At 56.1% G+C, this 16,981-nt stretch overlaps 2 protein-coding genes across 6 annotated transcripts in view; one reads left to right on the forward strand and one right to left on the reverse strand.

Annotated features, from left to right (window-relative positions):
• Nucleotides 1-846, forward strand: part of Ccnk (cyclin K) — a 22,956-nt gene extending 22,110 nt beyond the window's left edge. For both annotated transcript variants that reach the window (XM_031357489.1, XM_031357490.1), the window contains one exon: nucleotides 1-846. This exon is cut by the window's left edge and continues 507 nt beyond it. In XM_031357489.1, the coding sequence (XP_031213349.1) occupies nucleotides 1-188 (188 nt within the window). In that variant the 3' untranslated portion in view covers nucleotides 189-846.
• Nucleotides 847-1,063: 217 nt separating this feature from the next.
• Nucleotides 1,064-16,981, reverse strand: part of Ccdc85c (coiled-coil domain containing 85C) — a 70,834-nt gene continuing 54,916 nt past the window's right edge. Inside the window, exons 3-7 of one of the 4 annotated variants that reach the window (XM_031357830.1) lie at nucleotides 13,642-13,680; nucleotides 8,982-9,086; nucleotides 5,303-5,398; nucleotides 4,595-4,693; nucleotides 1,064-3,926 (exon numbers count right to left, since the gene is read on the reverse strand). In XM_031357830.1, coding sequence (XP_031213690.1) covers nucleotides 3,837-3,926; nucleotides 4,595-4,693; nucleotides 5,303-5,398; nucleotides 8,982-9,086; nucleotides 13,642-13,680 — 429 coding nt within the window. In that variant the 3' untranslated portion in view covers nucleotides 1,064-3,836. Of the gene's footprint in view, nucleotides 3,927-4,594; nucleotides 4,694-5,302; nucleotides 5,399-8,981; nucleotides 9,090-13,641; nucleotides 13,681-16,981 lie in introns of all 4 variants that reach the window. The other 3 variants (XM_031357829.1, XM_031357833.1, XM_031357831.1) reach the window with 3 other exon arrangements.

Consider the following 16,981-nt stretch of genomic DNA (forward strand, 5'->3'; position numbering starts at 1 on the left):
CCCCACCCCCACGCCTGCCCCCAACTCATGCAGTTCCTCCTCACCCTCCTCCAGGCTTAGGTTTGCCACCAGCCAGCTACCCACCTCCGGCTGTCCCCCCTGGGGGGCAGCCTCCTGTTCCCCCACCAATCCCCCCACCTGGCATGCCTCCTGTTGGGGGGCTAGGGCGGGCAGCCTGGATGAGATAACCCGACGCCTCCCCACCCCCTTTGTTTTCTTTTAAGAATTGTTTTCCAACCAACTTGAAGAGTAGACTGAGGGGGCAGCAGCAGGGCTCCTAGACAGTTGGGTGTGGGAGGGCTGGGCCCTAGCATGAAGTGTGTGCCCTGGGCAGTGCCTGTTGTGGTGTGATCACATCCAGTCCCCGTGCCGTCTGTGTCCTGCACTGGGTTACGTTACACTAGTGAAGATGTTCAGTAGCCACATTGGCTCAGTTAATAGCTTCAGTAAGGAGTTTCTAACCCTCTAGAAATCAGTGCCTAATTTTCCTGAGAACTAACTTTTGGTAGCCATGTCCTCCTGTCTGCAGTCCGGGTGTTGTCCTTCCATTCTGTGACTTCTCTCTGTAGCCCCTAGTAGGTGAGGTGAGTCCCCACTTAGCTTGTAACTCTGTCCTCTATTGTCATCTGGGGGGGGGGGGCCCGCCTTGCTGGGTGGCTATCTCCTCTCCGGGGGAAAAAGGAGGTATGTGCTTGGAAAATAATGTATGTTTACATCTCTTTGCAAAGTCTTGTACATAGAGAGATATTTTTTAAGCGTGAATGTAACAACATACTGTGAATTCCATCCTGGTTACAAATGAGAATCCTTCAGTCAATTACCCAAATAAAGTCAGTTCTGAAACTACCCTGTTTGTGTGTGACTGAGTAGAGCTTCTCTGTCCCATGGCCTATGCCTCCTTTGGAGGACCCAGGGTTCTGGGCTACATGAGCTTCTAGAGGGATTAGGCTTGGACCCTCCTGTTCCTGGCTCAAGAGTAACCATGAGTGGCAGCGTGGGGCCAGCTGCCTGCCCAGCCAGCCTTCGGCTCACAGCTGAGGAACAAAAACACCACACACCCAGCTCCGAGGCTCACAAAGGCCTTTATTATCTAGTTCAAAGTAGACACTGTCACAATCTTATATGTTACTCCTTTTACTAAAATAGTTCAAATCAATGCTTTTACCACACTATCAAAAGTTCTATTTTTTTTTTTCTCTCCACAAATCAAAGTGGTTCAATAGAAGGTAGAAACAGCCGAAGTGCACAGGCTCCAGCTCTACACGGCCAGGGCAGGAGGGGGCAGCTGCAGGTCTCACCACCAACTCCTATAGAAGACTGGCCCAGGGCAGAAACCAGGCGTTCCAGCCCCTCCCAAAAGCAGCGCACTTCCCCCACAGTATGAAAATAGACACCTCTGCCACTCTGCAGCCATGCGTTAAGTTTGTCATTAAAAAAAAAAAAAAATCAGTAGTATGTATCCTCTCAAGTTTCAAGAAAGAAAAATGAAAGGTCACTTTGTCTTGAAACACTGGCATGTGGCTGTTGAACGCAAATGAAAATGTGCTCAGCAGATTCTGACTCCAGGGAAGGCCAGGCCACCTAGATGGGGCTGGGTGGCCTGTCACAGTGGGGGGTGGAGCCAGCACAAGCACGCTGTGAGCCCGCGATGAGTCAGCACTGCAAAGGCTAAGGCTCCAGAAGGGAGGGTCACGGAAGACCACCTGCCCTCCGCAGCCCAGGGCTCAACTGGGATGCTGCTGGCCTCTCCCGTTAGGTTTGAGATATGACACAGGCTGTCCTAGAGAAACCAGCCTACTGCTTAGGGCTGGGACACAGCTTGTTGCACCCTGCATAAGAGCAGAGGGGCCTACAAGAAATTCTCTTTAGATTTCCCAGGATGCCCCTGCAGCATCAGGGACAGGGTCACACCTCTCCGAGAGGGAAAGGTCATCTCTAGGCTTTTCTTTCTTGGCCCATCTTCAGATTCCAGGAGCTCTTACTTATTGCTTATTTCAGAGGTGGCTAAACTATCCTGATACAAATTTGACTGGGACTCTCTAACTTGGCTCCCACCTTGTGCGGGCCTGCATACCTCAACATTATTCTGGGGTTCCTTGGCTTCAAAGAACCAAGAAGGGTGTTGCCTGCCTAGCAGCCCACTTAGAAATACCCAGTACTGGGGCCAGCAGGTAGAGTTGCAAGTTTTATCACTTGACCATACAGCAGCTCCTAGAAAGCGCTTCCCGGTGCCACCAACAGTCAGAGCAGTAGGCCGCTCCCCTGCAGCCCCTGAACAACACTCCCTGGGAACCCCGAGGGCCATAGGCCTTTCCCCTGAGAGTGTGGGACCCAAGGGTGTGGGCAGCAAAGGTGCTGGGAACAACCCAAGGTTACGGGACCTGGGCTGGTTGGGGAGCAAGGATGCCACCCACTTTCTTGGCCTGTCCCCTCTGCTCACAGGGTTCGGGAGGGACCTGAGGCAAGGACAAGCTCTTTGGGCTTGCTGCATGGGGCTCTAAGTACCATTGCGTGAGGACAGCTGATGGGTGTGGATGTAAATCCACAGTACGGGTGAAGCCAGCATTGTGGCCAGGGCTTCCTACAGATAGCATCTACATGGTCCACAAAAGTACCCGAGTCCTCGTTCTCACACCCCTGTCAGTCATGTGCTGCCCACCAGCTGAGGCGTGAACACGTGCTCTGAAGCACGCATCTGACCCCCAGGTCCCTTGGAGGGAGGGGCTAAGGCTCAGATGTGACCTGTGAGGAGACAGTGTGACAAACAGGCTGGCCTAGCGTGTTCCCAGTAGGTTACCACATGAGCTCATACTGTTGTGAGGACAGAGGCCCACCAAACTGGGGTGGCTTCTAGAGTGAGCAAAGCCAAAAGGAACAGCTGGGGGCCTAGAAAAGCTGAGTGGCTTGCTGAAGGCCACACAGCAGGTTAAAGCCAGAACCAGGTCATGCCCCTTCCTTCCCAGGGAAAACTCATCGGGGCGGCTCCTGTAGCTCCATCCGTAGTGACCAAGAGCACACGTGCACGCACGCGCGCACACACACACACACACACACACATACACACACACACACACACACACACACACACACACACACACACGGGGAGGGGGGGTCACATTGACAGTGACCAGGGCAGTGGCCCAGTTCTACCTGCCCATTGAGAATGCTGAGCTCAGCCCAGACATTCTCCAGGACTTTCCTATGTTGTAAACCAGAAAAGGACACCTGACAGGAAGGACCTAAGAAGTGGCTAAGCCTGGCATGGCGAGGAGACATTACTGAAGGAGTGAATGCTAATGAGCAGCAGCTGGCTTCGGGGTGGCCAGGTGACAGGGAACCCTGAGCTCCCAGCCAGCCGTGGGACACATGGGACCCAGTGCTCCGTGACCCAGGGTCCTGGCTCTGGCAGAGTAGCAGGAAAAGTGCCACCTGTGTCGCAATTCGGGCTCTGGGTGGCTTCTGTCCAGTGTAAGGGACAGCAAGTTAGAATACTTGTTGAGGGGCTTCTACCACGAGCAGGCCACCTCCCCAGACAATTCCTTGGCTTGCAGTCTCAGAAGCTTCTTGCTAATGGAACATAGAGCTCAAACAGGGAGCCAGGCTGCCTGGCCACTTGGCTGCAGCGAGCAGGCGGTGGCTTCTCGTCTTCCCAAGGTTTGCTGGTGAGGGAGGCAGGAGGTGGAGGCCTGACTGTCAGTGTCACACCAGGGCAGCCAGGGCGGGCCGTGTCCTATGTACAATTCACCACGGAGAAAGACGGTGGCTAGGCCAGAGTTTCTGCCAGGGCTAAGGCCTCAGACTCCAGGCAGGGCCAGTCCACGTCACGGAGAATGGCCCTACAATGGCCCCTTGAACTGATTACCAGATAGGTGCTGCCGGATGGAGGGCTTGGTGCTGGCAGCGTCCCCCAGTTTCCTCCAGACCACCTGTGAGGAGGCATACAGTGTTAGTGGAAGGCTCGCCCCAAACCTACTCATTGGCCTCACCTACCTACTGCCTTACCACCCTGAAAAATCACCCATGTCCTCAGAGCCAGGGAGCTAGGAGAGAAAGTGGAGGCTGCATGAAGGAAAGAGAGGCGCTGTGCCCACTGTCAAAGTCGTGCTTGACCCCCAAGCAGGCTACTCCTGGGTGTGAGCTCATCCTTGAAGATGTCTAGTGGGGTCCCCACAGACTCAAGAGATGATATGAGGTGCACCTTAGGGCGACAGGGCACCCCACCCAACCTAGGCCCCAGGTTCAGACCCTGTGAAACCATACTCCTGTTGGCTTCTATGAGGGTCCAGTGGAGATGACAAGAGGTAGGTAAGTGGGAGAGAATACTCCACTTGCAAGGCCACCAGGGGGCACCAGTAAGCAAAGAGACCAGAGCTCAAGCTCTGTCCAGAGCCCCAGGCCTGGCACTCCTGGGAAGGGTTTGATCTGGTCAGGGGCCTCTCTGAAGAGCGAAGTATGGTAGGTATGATAAGCCAGGACTGCCAAAGCCAGTCATCCTCCCCAAGCCATAGCTAAACATAGAAGCAGGTGGCCACACTCCCAGGGCCTAGGCCCAGCCCCAGCCCTAGGCCCAGTCCCAGCCTGGGAAGTGCCTCACGTTGCACATCTCTCGTACGATCGCCTTCTCCTTCTCGCTCAGGTCCTCCTCACAGCTGTCTTGAAGCTGCCGGTCAAGATTCTCATGTACTTCCAGAACCTGAACAAAAAAGAAAAGGGTCAGGAAGAGGCCAGCAAAGAGCTACCAACAAAACAAGGGAGGTTGGGCAGGGGCGTCAGGTGGGCTCCCTTCAAGAGCCAATGAAGGATGTGACTGACAGCTTGTACCCATCCATCCATGTTGGACACAGCAGTCACTGCCAGTTCCCATTGTGACTGAGTGTCCGTGCACAAGGGTGGGTAAGGACCATGGTATACACACAAAGGAAACTGGGAGAGCCCTGGGGCAGGGCTGAGCTCTAGACACCAGAGTCATGAAACCTTCCTGGACCTTCCATTCCAGCCTTACTCCCAACCTGAGCCTCTCTTTGGCCTTAGGGGAACCCTTGCCCTAATAATAACACAGGGTCAGTTCCCTCAGCAGCAACACCTCAGGCTGAGGCAGACAACTGACAAGCTAAAGACTACATCCAGCGCAAGTCCCACGGTGCTCCAGGCAACTTTGTGTCCCCAGCCACCAACAGGGGCACAGGCTCCCACCCCCAGCTCAAGTGCCCCAAGCTTGGAGATAGTACCTGCAAGGGGACTGGGGTGCCATGAGCCCGTGACCCCATCATGTATTCAGGAGGGGGCAAATGGCAGGTTTTACCTTCATGGCGTGCACGACAGCCTCCGGTTTCTGTCCTGCTGAGCTGTAGACGGTGGATGGGGGTGAGGGCAGCTCGGGTACGGGGCAGGCTGGGCCCTGTAGAGAGAGCAGCACAGATGAGCCCCCCGGCTGGGTCCCGGACACCTGTCACTGAACACCATTTTGAGTTACATGGAGCCAACACCCAGCCAGGAGGACGTAGGGGTCAGGGGTTGGGAGTTGGGAGAGAAGAGGCACGGGTGAGAGGCTGTGTCCTAGGAGCGGCTACCTGCCTGGCCGCTACTCATGCTTCCTGGCCATGCCACCTCTTCTGGAGGGTACATGGTGGTGTCCTGCAGAACAAAAGGGGGGAGGTGCAGTGCACACAAGACCACACATATTGTTCTACGGATGAAGCGTGAGCATCTTGAGAGAGCCAGAGACTCATGTCACTCAGCAGGTGGAGGCTCAACCCCACTGTCCAAGGCCAAATCCCACCCGATCTACCCTAAGCCCTGTTCCTGCTCCCTGGTCCAGTCCTGGCCACCTGGGTGGAGAGTCAGCAGCCGACCACGCGTTCAAAGGTAAGAGTTGAAGACAGGCTGGGCCAGGAGGGGACCCAGTCCTTCCTGTAGCTGAGCATCTATTAGAGTGCTTGACCCAGCCTCCTACCAGCTTCCCTCCCTCCTGATGACCATAAGCAAGGCAAAGGCTTCTGCCTTGGGCTATAATTATGGGCCACAGGGCAATAAAGAAAACACCAAGAAGTGCCCCAGGAAGGAGTAGGAGGGGGAGTCTCCTGCGGCCAGAGCACTAGATGGCTGTGCCCTGATGCCTGGGGATCAGCCGCAAGACAGAACTCCTTATTCCCTCTGCAAGACCTGGGCCCTGAAGACTGCTCCCAGCAATCAAAGAAGCTGACTCAAGAAGGACTGAATCCTGTCCGGCCATGGCCACTGGCCTAGGCCAGCATACAAGCCCAGTCAGGATTTTCAGGTTGTCCTTAGGGCCTTCCACTGACAACCTGTCCACCAAGCCCACTTCTCTTGGGCCACCTGGCAAGGCTGCCCACCAGGGCCTCACCGGCTGATGATAAATGTGCCAGCACAGGCATGAGGGCTCTGCCCCAACAGGGCTTGGGATCTAGGGAAGCCATGGGCATGGTCCCTTTAACTGGGACTTGATTCTTGCCTTGGCCTATTCTGAACCTCAGTTTCCTCCCTTCCTGTGTCACATGTCACAGGAAGCACGTAAAATACGAGAGAGTGCCCAGCGAGTGTGTCTCTAACTCTAGTCCAGGCTGCCTGGTTATGGAATGGGGAAACCAAACCGGGAAAGGGAGTGTTGGGTGACGATGCCTTACCTCCAAGGCTGCTGCCCAAGCTAGGCCAGTCTTGAGCAGAGGCCACACTTCCCCCACCGGCCAGCAGAGGGTGCCGGCCAAATGAATAAAGAGAGGTCTGGTCCTAACACGTCGCTGTGGCACCCGCACCCCTCCCTATGCATACTGCTACCCTGTCCTAGGGAAGACCCTAGGGTGGGTGGATTGCTGTGCAGTCTGGTCCCTCTGGCTCAAATCACAGCCAGGCAGCAGCTATCAGGGAGGGCAGGGCCCCGGGGCTCGGAAAAGAGTAATGGACACCGCTCAGCTCGATGACTGGTTAGAGCCGCTGAGGGATCGGGGTGAGCGTTGGGCTTAGCGTCACTTGGGCCCACGGAGGCCTCCCAAATACCAAGGCGCCTGCACGGGGCAGGTCAGTCCCAAGTGATTAAACAAACGAATCCATCGGACAGTCGAGGACGGTGTGCTTGCCCAAGTCAGCTGGTGTACATGAGTCTAAGCCTGGAACCCAGGTCTCTGCCAGCCCAGGGTTCGTGTAACGACCAGCTTTCCCCAAGGTGCCTGTCCATGCCTTAACGTTCATGTCAGGAAGCACCTCCTTCAGAGGCTGGCGGGGAGGGGGCAGGAGAAGGTAGGGGTACACATACCCACCCACTTTTATCTGGGGACTTTCAGCATTTGACCTTGCTGCCCTATTGAACCCTGTGAGCCTTAAGGAGACCGGCCCCAGTAAGGAGGAGTGACAGCACTGAGGGTCAAGGTCAAGCTGGGTCCACAGCCTTGACCTTTGAGCATGCAGTAGCCTCAGTAACTGCTATGGCTGGCTTCCATGGGGCACTCCACCCAAAGTGCCTTTCCCCTCGGCTCGCCTGCCTTCTGCCCCCTCCCTTGGCTCACTACCCTAAACATGACTTGAAGGCCTTTGGTTCATAGCCCTCACAGAACAGAGATATCCCCTCCTCCACAAGCCCACACTGACCCCTGACCTCCAGGCCCAGGTAGGTACTAGCCTGCCCCTGCCTGTCGGGCCCTGCAACCCGCTGCAACCCATAAGGCTCACTTCCTCCTCCCAAGAGCAGAGCGGCAGCCTCTCTCATGGGGTGAGACACATGCTGCCCTCCCATGGCCTCCACCATGAAACCTTCCAGAGCATTCCCTCAGTCCGCTAGCCTTCTGTCATTACTGTTGACAGCTGAGGGGTGTCCCCTAGGGGCTACAGAAGTGGCCTGGCACCTAGCAGGCTGACCCAGAATCAGTGCCGCACTTCACAGATGCCAGCATTTGCAAACTTTCAGTTCACGACCCAGCAGGCTGTTTTCAGTCTTACTACGCCACCAGAATGGAGGAAAGCAGGATGCAGGGGTGGGGTCGGGGGGGAGGGGTGAGAGAGGGACATGCTTCTGGGAGGACATGCCTCTGAGGAACCAGCCCCTGGGTGGCATCGCTTAGCTCTGGGAGCCTTTCATCATGAAGCAGTTAGGGCATCATTCGGTCACGGGGCTCCTGGATAAATATTTGGGTTGTGTACAGTCAGTGGGCTCCGCTGCCTGCACAGGGTCAACAGGTGGAGGAGGTAGCCAGGCTTCGGAAGAGAAAGAGCAAAGGACGGTTGCCAGTGGTAGCACGAGCGGTCTTGTGCCAGCACTGTGGCCCACCAAGGCTTCAGAAAGGCCACCATGGTCAGCCTCGATTTTGTCCATCATGGGGGGTGGGGAGGTGCAGAGCAGGAGAGGGACCCTGCATACTTCTCAGGAAGTCCCCCCAGGTGCCTGCACAGGTGTGAAGCATGTGAGCGGCCACAAGAACGTCCACAGGGATGCACCTATAAGCCTGATCAGACAGTGGGACTGTCCCACTGTCCCACAGGGTGGGTGAGAACGGCATCCCACGACCCTCTCTCTACTGGGCTGGCAAATACAAATGGATGGTTACTTCCTAGAGCTGACACCAAGCGGTCACCTGCTTCCCATCCAAGGCAGGTCAGAACCCAGGTGACCGAGCATGCGACAGGTGACCCTGGAGGCCTGTGGGGGTCCTGGGACACGGCCCATTAACTCCTGAGGCTGTATCCCTCAGCTCCAAAACCTAAACCTCGGGCCAGCAAGCTTCCTCTCTACAGAGTCGTAAACAGCGCAGAATATGGCGCTTGGGCTGGCAGCCCCCTGCCACGACCGTCACACACTGCCCCGGAAGTCAAGCAACACCACTTACCCAACGCTTCACTTCCCACCTCCTCACTGGGTCCCCATGGGCTGTAACCAGTCTGTCTCGCCTCTATCTGTCTCTCCTGGAGCTTGGAGCAGTGATTCTAAAGGTTCTGGACCAGGAGCAGTGGGGACCTTTGATGGGGACACTTACGTTCTGTAGGACTTCCTGGTAGGAAGGAGGCAGGGACGCGAGTTGGGATTCCGAATGGTATGGGGAGAAGCCTTTCCGAAGTGTGCGGAACTCTCCGGAGCCTGCCTGCTAGGAGGGAAAAGAAGGCAGTCAGCTCCAGGGACGACTGAAAGGTCAAGGCCCCTAAGCCAAGACCCACCCTAGCCCAGGCACCGTTCTTAATAAGCCTGTTACCCTCTACACAGTGACTTGTCCTGTGGCTCAAGCACACCTCCCAGGCGCTCACCACCTCACAGGCTGCCTCTACCATCAGACAGAGAGCCCCACTCTCCGCCCCACCCAAAGCAGGCCTGGGCATTCTGAATCCACAAGAACCAGTGCAAACCAGAACAAGGAGGAAAGATGGGCACACACATATGCTGCCTTGAGGTGGTTCCCTTAGGAGAAAGAAGAAAAAAAAATCCCTGTAAGCCAGGCTAGTGACCCAAGGCCAGGAGCCAGAGTCTCTAAGGGTCAGGAAACTGCGTGGTGGACAAGGTGTGGTCCAAACTGTCCACCTTCCAGGTCCAGCCCCAGAGAAGGCAGTCTTCCTTTCTAAGCCACCAAGACTTCAAAGTGAAGGAGGGACCCACGAGGCAGATAAAAACTGCAGAGGAATGTCCATAAATCAGCAGGCTGCTGAGCTCCCCAAACAAAGCAGGAAGGAAAGAGGCCAGGCCGGCTGGCAGGAAGCGGGCAGCTACGCAGCGGCCCTACACAGGGCTTCCTCCTCCCACCCGGCAGCTCCCCATCCAGCCCGGAAAGGATCCCCACATTCCAGTGCTGGCCTCCTGCCAGTCACAGGACCTAGCCCCCATTTCTCAGACCTCCCACCGCCCAACTTCCAGGGCTACGAGCCTTAGCCACCTGTAGGTGGGGACAGTGAAAGCTCAGACAGGGGGCAGAGGTGCCCGACCACCAGACAAAGAGGTGGGGTAGTCACTCCACGCCACACTATACCACCTCCAACCTGTGGAGACCACAGAGTCCAGCCAGAGAAATCTGCCAACAGGGCAGCGGGGAATCCAGGGGCCTGGTGTTCAGAGGCCAGGCAGCAGGTACAGAGGGTTGGGGTTGTCCCTCAGCCTGGGATATGACCTAGAAGCCTCCTGAGGTAACTCCACATGACCCTTACACTAGGCATGGTCCCAGCCAGCATCATCTGCAAAGAGATTCCCGAGACCTCATGAATGGCCTTAGCCATCAAGTGGGACAGTGGTACCCTCGCCATGGGCTTGTGCAGGCCGCTGCAAGGCATTAAAGGCCACAGAAAAGTCAATCCTCCCTGACACAAGGACCAGATTGAGTGAAGTACCCTATGGCCTTGTAGAGACTGTCCCCAACTGTCCCCAGTTAACTCCTTTAACTCCACCACGAGTGACCCTTTCCACAGCCACCATGCTTCCCTGAGGGGTGGCCCAAGCCCCACTCAAAACCTGAAACCAAGTCACCATCAGCTCTCTGCCACACTTTTCAGCAGGGAGTATCGTCTAAATTCTAATGGGCTCTTAATGTCCACACATAAACACATCTACCAGTCCTCATGGGACCTGGCCTACCAAAGCTGTTCTAGGGCGACGTTGGAGACATCCCTGCCACTTTGCTGTGACTGGCGGACAGAGAAAACACACCAGAGACAGGTTACCAGCCCAGCAGAGAATGCACAGTGATATCCCATTTGGCCACAGAGCCAGGAGTGGCAACAGACTGTAGCTCGGTGTGTTTCCCGCCAGCCCACGACCAAGAAGGCAGGACCTGTCCTGTCCTGTCCTGACCCACACAAAGGATTGTGTTTGGGCTGGGCCTCTCTTCCCACAGATTCTCTGGCCCTCAAGCGGACAGGCTCTGAGTGTCCTGGAACTGAAAACACTGTAGTATGTGCTAAGGCCGCCCCTCACCTCCCACCCAAACCCCTCCACAGAGTCCCGGGTAATTTCCTTAGGTGGGGTGGGGGGTTTCCAATTAGCAGCATGCAACTCCTCACCCCTACACTTCGGGTGAGCATCTATAAATATTTGCATGTGCACAGGACTTTATTAGCAGGGGGAAACGCACATAATCTCTCATTAAGGGGCAACATGACTAATGGCGCATCAAATGAGTAACCACTGCCATGCTTAAAGCCAAATTAAAAAGGCTGCTAGTTGCCGCCTAGAGCCCTAGGCAGAGCAGAATTCCTGTTTTCATCCCAGAGTGGGAGGCAGGAGCTTCACTCCTCCTTGAAGGGCAGGGCCTTTGTCAGGGTAGAGCAAACGGCCTGCCCTGACATCCTGGTGGGAGGCTGGGCACCTCAGCCTGCTCCAGGCTGGCACAAAACTTCCAAGTCCCTGCAGCTGTGGTAGCTAACCCCACATTCCTCTCTGCACCTCTTCTGCCCACTCCTAAGGCTTTAGGGGGACAGCACAAGGATTCTGAACTAGGAGTGAGGAGACCCAGGAAGCTGTGGGGTCACTTGTGCTGTGACCTCAGAGTCAAGGGCAGCACCTGATGTCACCCCTTCTTAGTGCCTAGTCCAGCCTTGGTATGTGACCTTTGGCTACCCCGCTGATACTGCCAGATTCCACTGCCTTCCTATTTCCAGGAATTTCTGCACGTGGCACCTTCAGGGAAGCCTCATGCTGGAGAAACCCAGGCAAGCACTGTCAGAGGGCAGGTACTGAAGGAGGCTACCCTTCAGTGCCCATGGCCCACCCTTCTGAGATTGCTTGCTGGGGAAGGTGGATGGCCAGAGGCTGGGCCAGGGGCCCCTTCCTAGGCTGGACTGGAGGGAGCATGCCTCACGTCTCCTTGCTCCAGGAGAACTTCATTCCCTAAAACGTGCCATCTGTAGGCAGCTCTCGTGTGTTCACTAGGCGCTTTTGCAGAGAACAAACTGAGTGTGAGGCATAACGCCATGCCTCACACAGGGATGCCACCAGGCCTGGGGTGGAAAGCTGCCTGCTGAAGGAGCCACTCAGAGCAGAAAGCCCAGAGCCCCATGCTGATTCAGAATCGACCAGGAAAAGAACAACAGGACTACCAAGGGCCCAGAGGTGTACTTGGCTCCTGGTTGTTGGTGCTACTAGTGTGGGGAGGTGGGGCTTTTCACGGGGCGTGGGGTCCCCTGCCAACTCTTCCTTCCCTGGCGGCATCCAGGACACTGAACACATACAGTACAAACTTGCAATCCTGTGGCACCACACAGTGAAGCGTGGCCAGAAGCTAGGGTGGCTTGATCCCCAGAGCTCCCGTGAAGCCTGCTCACTTTACTATAGCCTGCTTCTATCCTAGGGGTCCCCACTGCTGCAGGCATTGTTACTGCCCCCCCTCACCATGGATATGCAAAAATGTGAGGGGGCGGCGTGAGGTGAGACCCACCCTGGGCCTTTTCAGTTTCTACCCATGGGCCTGCCTCCCCGGTCTAATGACCTGCCTCTATCATCTTTGGCCATAGGAAGAAGGGCCGTGGGATTGCTCACCCAAGTGTAATTAATGGTCTGGGTTAGTCTGAATAATACTCTCAGAGCCTCGACAGCCTGAAAGCACTGCTCCACCCGGAAACACACAGCTCACCAACTCACTGATAAGGCTGGAAGCTGAGGGAGGACTGCAGATAGTGGAGGGAGGACTTCAGAGCAGGCAGAATACAGGCCTCTAAGGAAGCAGTTCTACCAGGGCCACAGACTGACCTGGACTCAGTCAGTCTAATCCAGAACAAAGCCCACAGGAGGCCAGGTAGTCACCTGTGTCAGGTTTCCCAAAGGTCGGAGCTCACAGGCAGAGGAAGGAGCAAGTCTCCAAAGAGGTGAGGCCTCTGCTGCAGCCTACGGATATTGACGGCCATGCACTGCAGCACCAGCTGGCCCATTTAGACCATGTGGAGCAGAGCAGGAGGGTTTGGAGGCCGGATACACATGTCACTCCACTGCAGCTGTCAGCTGACACTGAACCTAAGCACTTTGTAATGGCCTTGCTGGCATAGGCAGGCAGCCTCAGGCCCAAGGCCTGGCACACATTCCTGTTGCTATTATTGATCAGTGGTTCTCAGCTGGGATGACTCTGCCCCTGGGGACATCTGGAGATGTCTTCAGACATCTTTGGTTATCACAACTGTGTGGTGAGTACAAGCCAAGGAAGTTCCCAGGTGCCCAAAAGTGAGGAGCCCCGGGCTGAGATCTGGCCATATGATCTGGACCTTTCCCTTCTGGGAGCCACAGCTGTGTGGGCCAGGCCTTTGCTCCACTACTCAATGGTGCAGCATCCCTCTGCCATGTACTGCAAGGGTCCTGCTGCGGAGCTGGGGTGGTAGGGTGGCATCGTTAAAAGGGTGGTTGTTGGAAGGAGGATATGTGATGTTCCCACAGGCACACAGGCTCCTGCCTTGGGGCATTCTGCGAGAGGCCATCGAGAAAGGCCGGTCAAGGAATAGCACTGCAGGCCTGGCTTCTCCTTACAACTGCAAAGCAGGGATTGGTGCCAGCTCAGAAGCAGCATGTCTCAGAAGGAGCCTGCAGGCAGGACGAGTGCGTTCTGGAAATGGTCGGCTCCCGGGAAGGAACACGAGTGGAGAGGAGACACAGCAGACACACCACACAGCACTTAGCAGCCCGCCTGCCCCTCAGAGCCACTGCAAACCCCCACTTCCCTTCCCCAGCAGCTCTACCTGGAGCCGGCTTCTCTGGCGGCCGTAGGGGCGGGGCAGCTGGAAGGAGAGAAAACAGCATCACCCTGCCAGCCTATGCCATCTGCCTGCCAGCCTATGCCATCTGCCTGGTCCCTTCCCTTGGACAGGGACTGGTCAAAGTCAAGGGATCTCAGGCGGGCTGGGATAATTTCACCGCACTCAGGGCTGGGAAAGGGGACCCTAAAAAAACCCATTCAAAGGTTTTGAGACAAGCCCAAAGCCCAAATGTCCTCCTAGGGAATGCAGCCTCCTCAAGGGCCCAGGGGGACCCACAAGGCCCCAGCCAGCTCTGGGAGGCTACCCAGTGACGCCAAGTGGATCTTTTTTTGGTTTTTTTGTTTTTGTTTGTTTGTTTGTTTTTTGAGACAGGGTTTCTCTGTCTAGCTCTGGCTGTCCTGGAACTCACTCTGTAGACCAGGCTGGCCTCGAACTCAGAACAAGTGGATCTGCTTTCTCTTTCAATGCTTCTCATTGGCAGGCCATTAGGAACAAAGGGCCAGCCGCTCTGGCGGGGGTGGGGGTGGGGGTGGGGCTGAGACTTCTTTTCATTAGTATTCAGATGAGGTAATAAGGTCACTTCCAGCCCAGGTGGTGCCACTTCCCCTACCACCCAGGCAGTCTCATATACTTCACTTGTCAAACCTGCTGGAGGGACCACCACACCAGAGGCCTGTGATGAAGTGTGGCTCATTCATAGGACAGCCAGATCCCCACGACCATAGGGACTACCACACCCCTCCAGGTCCCTTTTGGTTCACTGAGATGAAAGAGATATCTTCCAGGCAGGAAGATATCAGAGGGATGCAGGCTTACAGTAGGAAAGCCTTACTATACATAGGTAAGTCTAAACAACTTACCAACCCCTAGGCCTCAGTTTGGTATACATACCCTGCTGTCAGGCAGGGGCTCGCCAGGGCTGTGGAGTTACTCCCAGCATGGCCCTCACGACCAGCTGGCCCACATCTCAGTGGTTATCCACAACGGCCCGCTGAGTGACACTCTGAGTGACATATATGACAGGCATATTAAGCGGCCTTGTTTTACGGATAAGGAAACTGAGGCACAGAGAGGTTACACCAGCTGCCCGGTGTCCCCGGCCCCGGCCCCAGCCGATAGGTGGCACTAGTGAGCCGTCTCTAGGTTCCACTCAGCATCTGACTCCTGGTAAGCTCTCCCTGGGCCTTTCCTGCTGAGGCTTGGAACACAAATCCTAGACCATCCATCATCAGGCCACCTGGCTGCCGTGCTCTGCTGGGGATGGACAACAGGGTCCCTGGCAGGGAGCGGACAGACTCAGCTCCTTGCTAAAATAGCATTTCAAGTCTTCCAGAGCTGTGGCACTGTAGTGCCCAGGCAGGGGACAAGGTGCCAGCCCACATCACAGGGGTAGAGCAGGAGTACCCCGGGTTGTTAGGCATCGCGCACCATGGCAGACACCACCCAGCTGAACTGCTGCTGTGAAGAGGCGGGAAGACCGATGACCTCAGGAGGGACACGTGGAGCGGCAGCCCTACCTTCCTCAGGCCCAGGAATGTGGGGAACAAAAATGGGGGATCAACAGGGTTGGTTTATCCCTAGACCTCGCTCCTGGCTTGTTGACAGCGACTGGTCCCCGTGTCCCTCATACTTTTCCGTCTTTGGCCTAATTTGGTCTCTTGAAGGACACCAGGCATCCTGAGGGCCTTACTTGAACTTGCTCGCCTCTGTGAGAACCCCCACCTCCAAAGGGCAAGGACAGCAGAATGGACATTCAACTTCCAGCCTCCTGGGCAGAGAATAAGTTTGGCTGTCTGTGCATCCCCTGCAATACCGGCACAACTCTGCAGCCCGAGCAAGTTAACAGAGCATCCGTGCCAGGAAGCGCTCCCCCATCCAGGCCTTTTCTCTTCCTGTGTCTGGTACAGACATCATCACAGGCTACACTCAGCATGGTACCCGGCCCTGTGCGGAAAGCATGAAGGTTTGGGGACAGAGCAGGGCTCGGGTGCCTCCCAGCAGCAGGGCTGGGCCACAGTCTCCCTCCAGAGCTGCAGCCACAACCGCAGCTGCAGCTACAGTGGGCCTTCTGGCCTGGGTGAGAGACTGCCAGGGCTGCTTGCTCTTTGGTGAGGCTGGCTTCCTGGTGGTTCTGGAGGTCTCATTGATTCGGCCCTGTGGGGGGCTAACCAGAGACCCCAGCATCAATTAGGGCTGCCCCTACCCAGTCCAGGTTGGGCACAGAGAAGCTGCAGGAAAAATAATAGGCACGGAGTCCTGGGATGAATCATCCTAGAGGAAGTAGATATGTTGATGAGATTTTAAAGCCGGCACGAGAAAGAAAATATGAGCCGCGCTGCAGTAATTCACCCTGTGAGCACCCTGGCACATTTTTAATTAAAGTTGCTTCGGAGTTAAATAGAGGCTGTGGGGGGAGGGGTGGGACACGGAGTAGGGGTAGGAACAGGGGAGACTCTCTGGCCTCCCGCTCAAACCCGAAGGACGCATCACCTTACAATATTGCAATCATTCCTCATGCCTGCTTTTCGCCAGTGGGCAACTTCTCAGCTTTGTGAGGAGCAAGGGGTTTCTGTTGGATTATGATTCTATGACAGAATCATGAAATTCCACATACTGGAACCCTGAGGCTGAGGAGTGAGGGCAGGCGGCGACTGTCCTGCCATCACCGTCTCCTTCCTCAAGATGCCCCAACACTGTCCCACGCAGCCACGGCATGGTGGCCTGGACAGACAGTGCTCTTGCTCCCTCAGGGCAAGCCAGATCTTCCTGAGCCTGGATGAGAGAGTCAGCCTCCCTTCTGGGCCTAGGAGACTGGGTGGAGGATGGGTGAGAGTCAGCCTCCCTTCCCGGCCTAGGAGACTGTGTGGGGGACAGCTGGGGGCTTCCCAGGCTCATGCACAGCTCAGGCATGGCAGGTGAGAGAGGCGTGGATGAGGCCTTTGGGGTGCCAAGGGCCCTTCCTGAGGCAGTTGGCAGTCAGGCGGGGAGTAGGGATGGGAATCCACAGGAAGGAACATGACGACAGCCAGCCCAGGGCCAAGAAAGCTCGAAGTGGAGACACACCTAAAGGTGTGCATGGAGGCGGAGGTGGCCCAGAAGGTAGAGCTAATCCCTGGAGGGGTGGGACCAGGACAGAGCTGGCCACTGCTCAGGCCTGAAGGCTCAGCCTCCTGCACAGGAGGCAAGTGAACACAGTTATGGATAGGGAGGGCTTCCATGTGGGACTATGGCTGCCCCAGGGAGGGAGGAATTGCTAACCCAAGGCTTTCCCACCCACCTGTTGTACAAGTCCACAGCCTGGTCCAGCACTTGAAACTGGGCT

Source organism: Mastomys coucha, unplaced genomic scaffold (assembly GCF_008632895.1).
Source record: "Mastomys coucha isolate ucsf_1 unplaced genomic scaffold, UCSF_Mcou_1 pScaffold6, whole genome shotgun sequence".
NCBI lineage: Eukaryota > Metazoa > Chordata > Mammalia > Rodentia > Muridae > Mastomys > Mastomys coucha.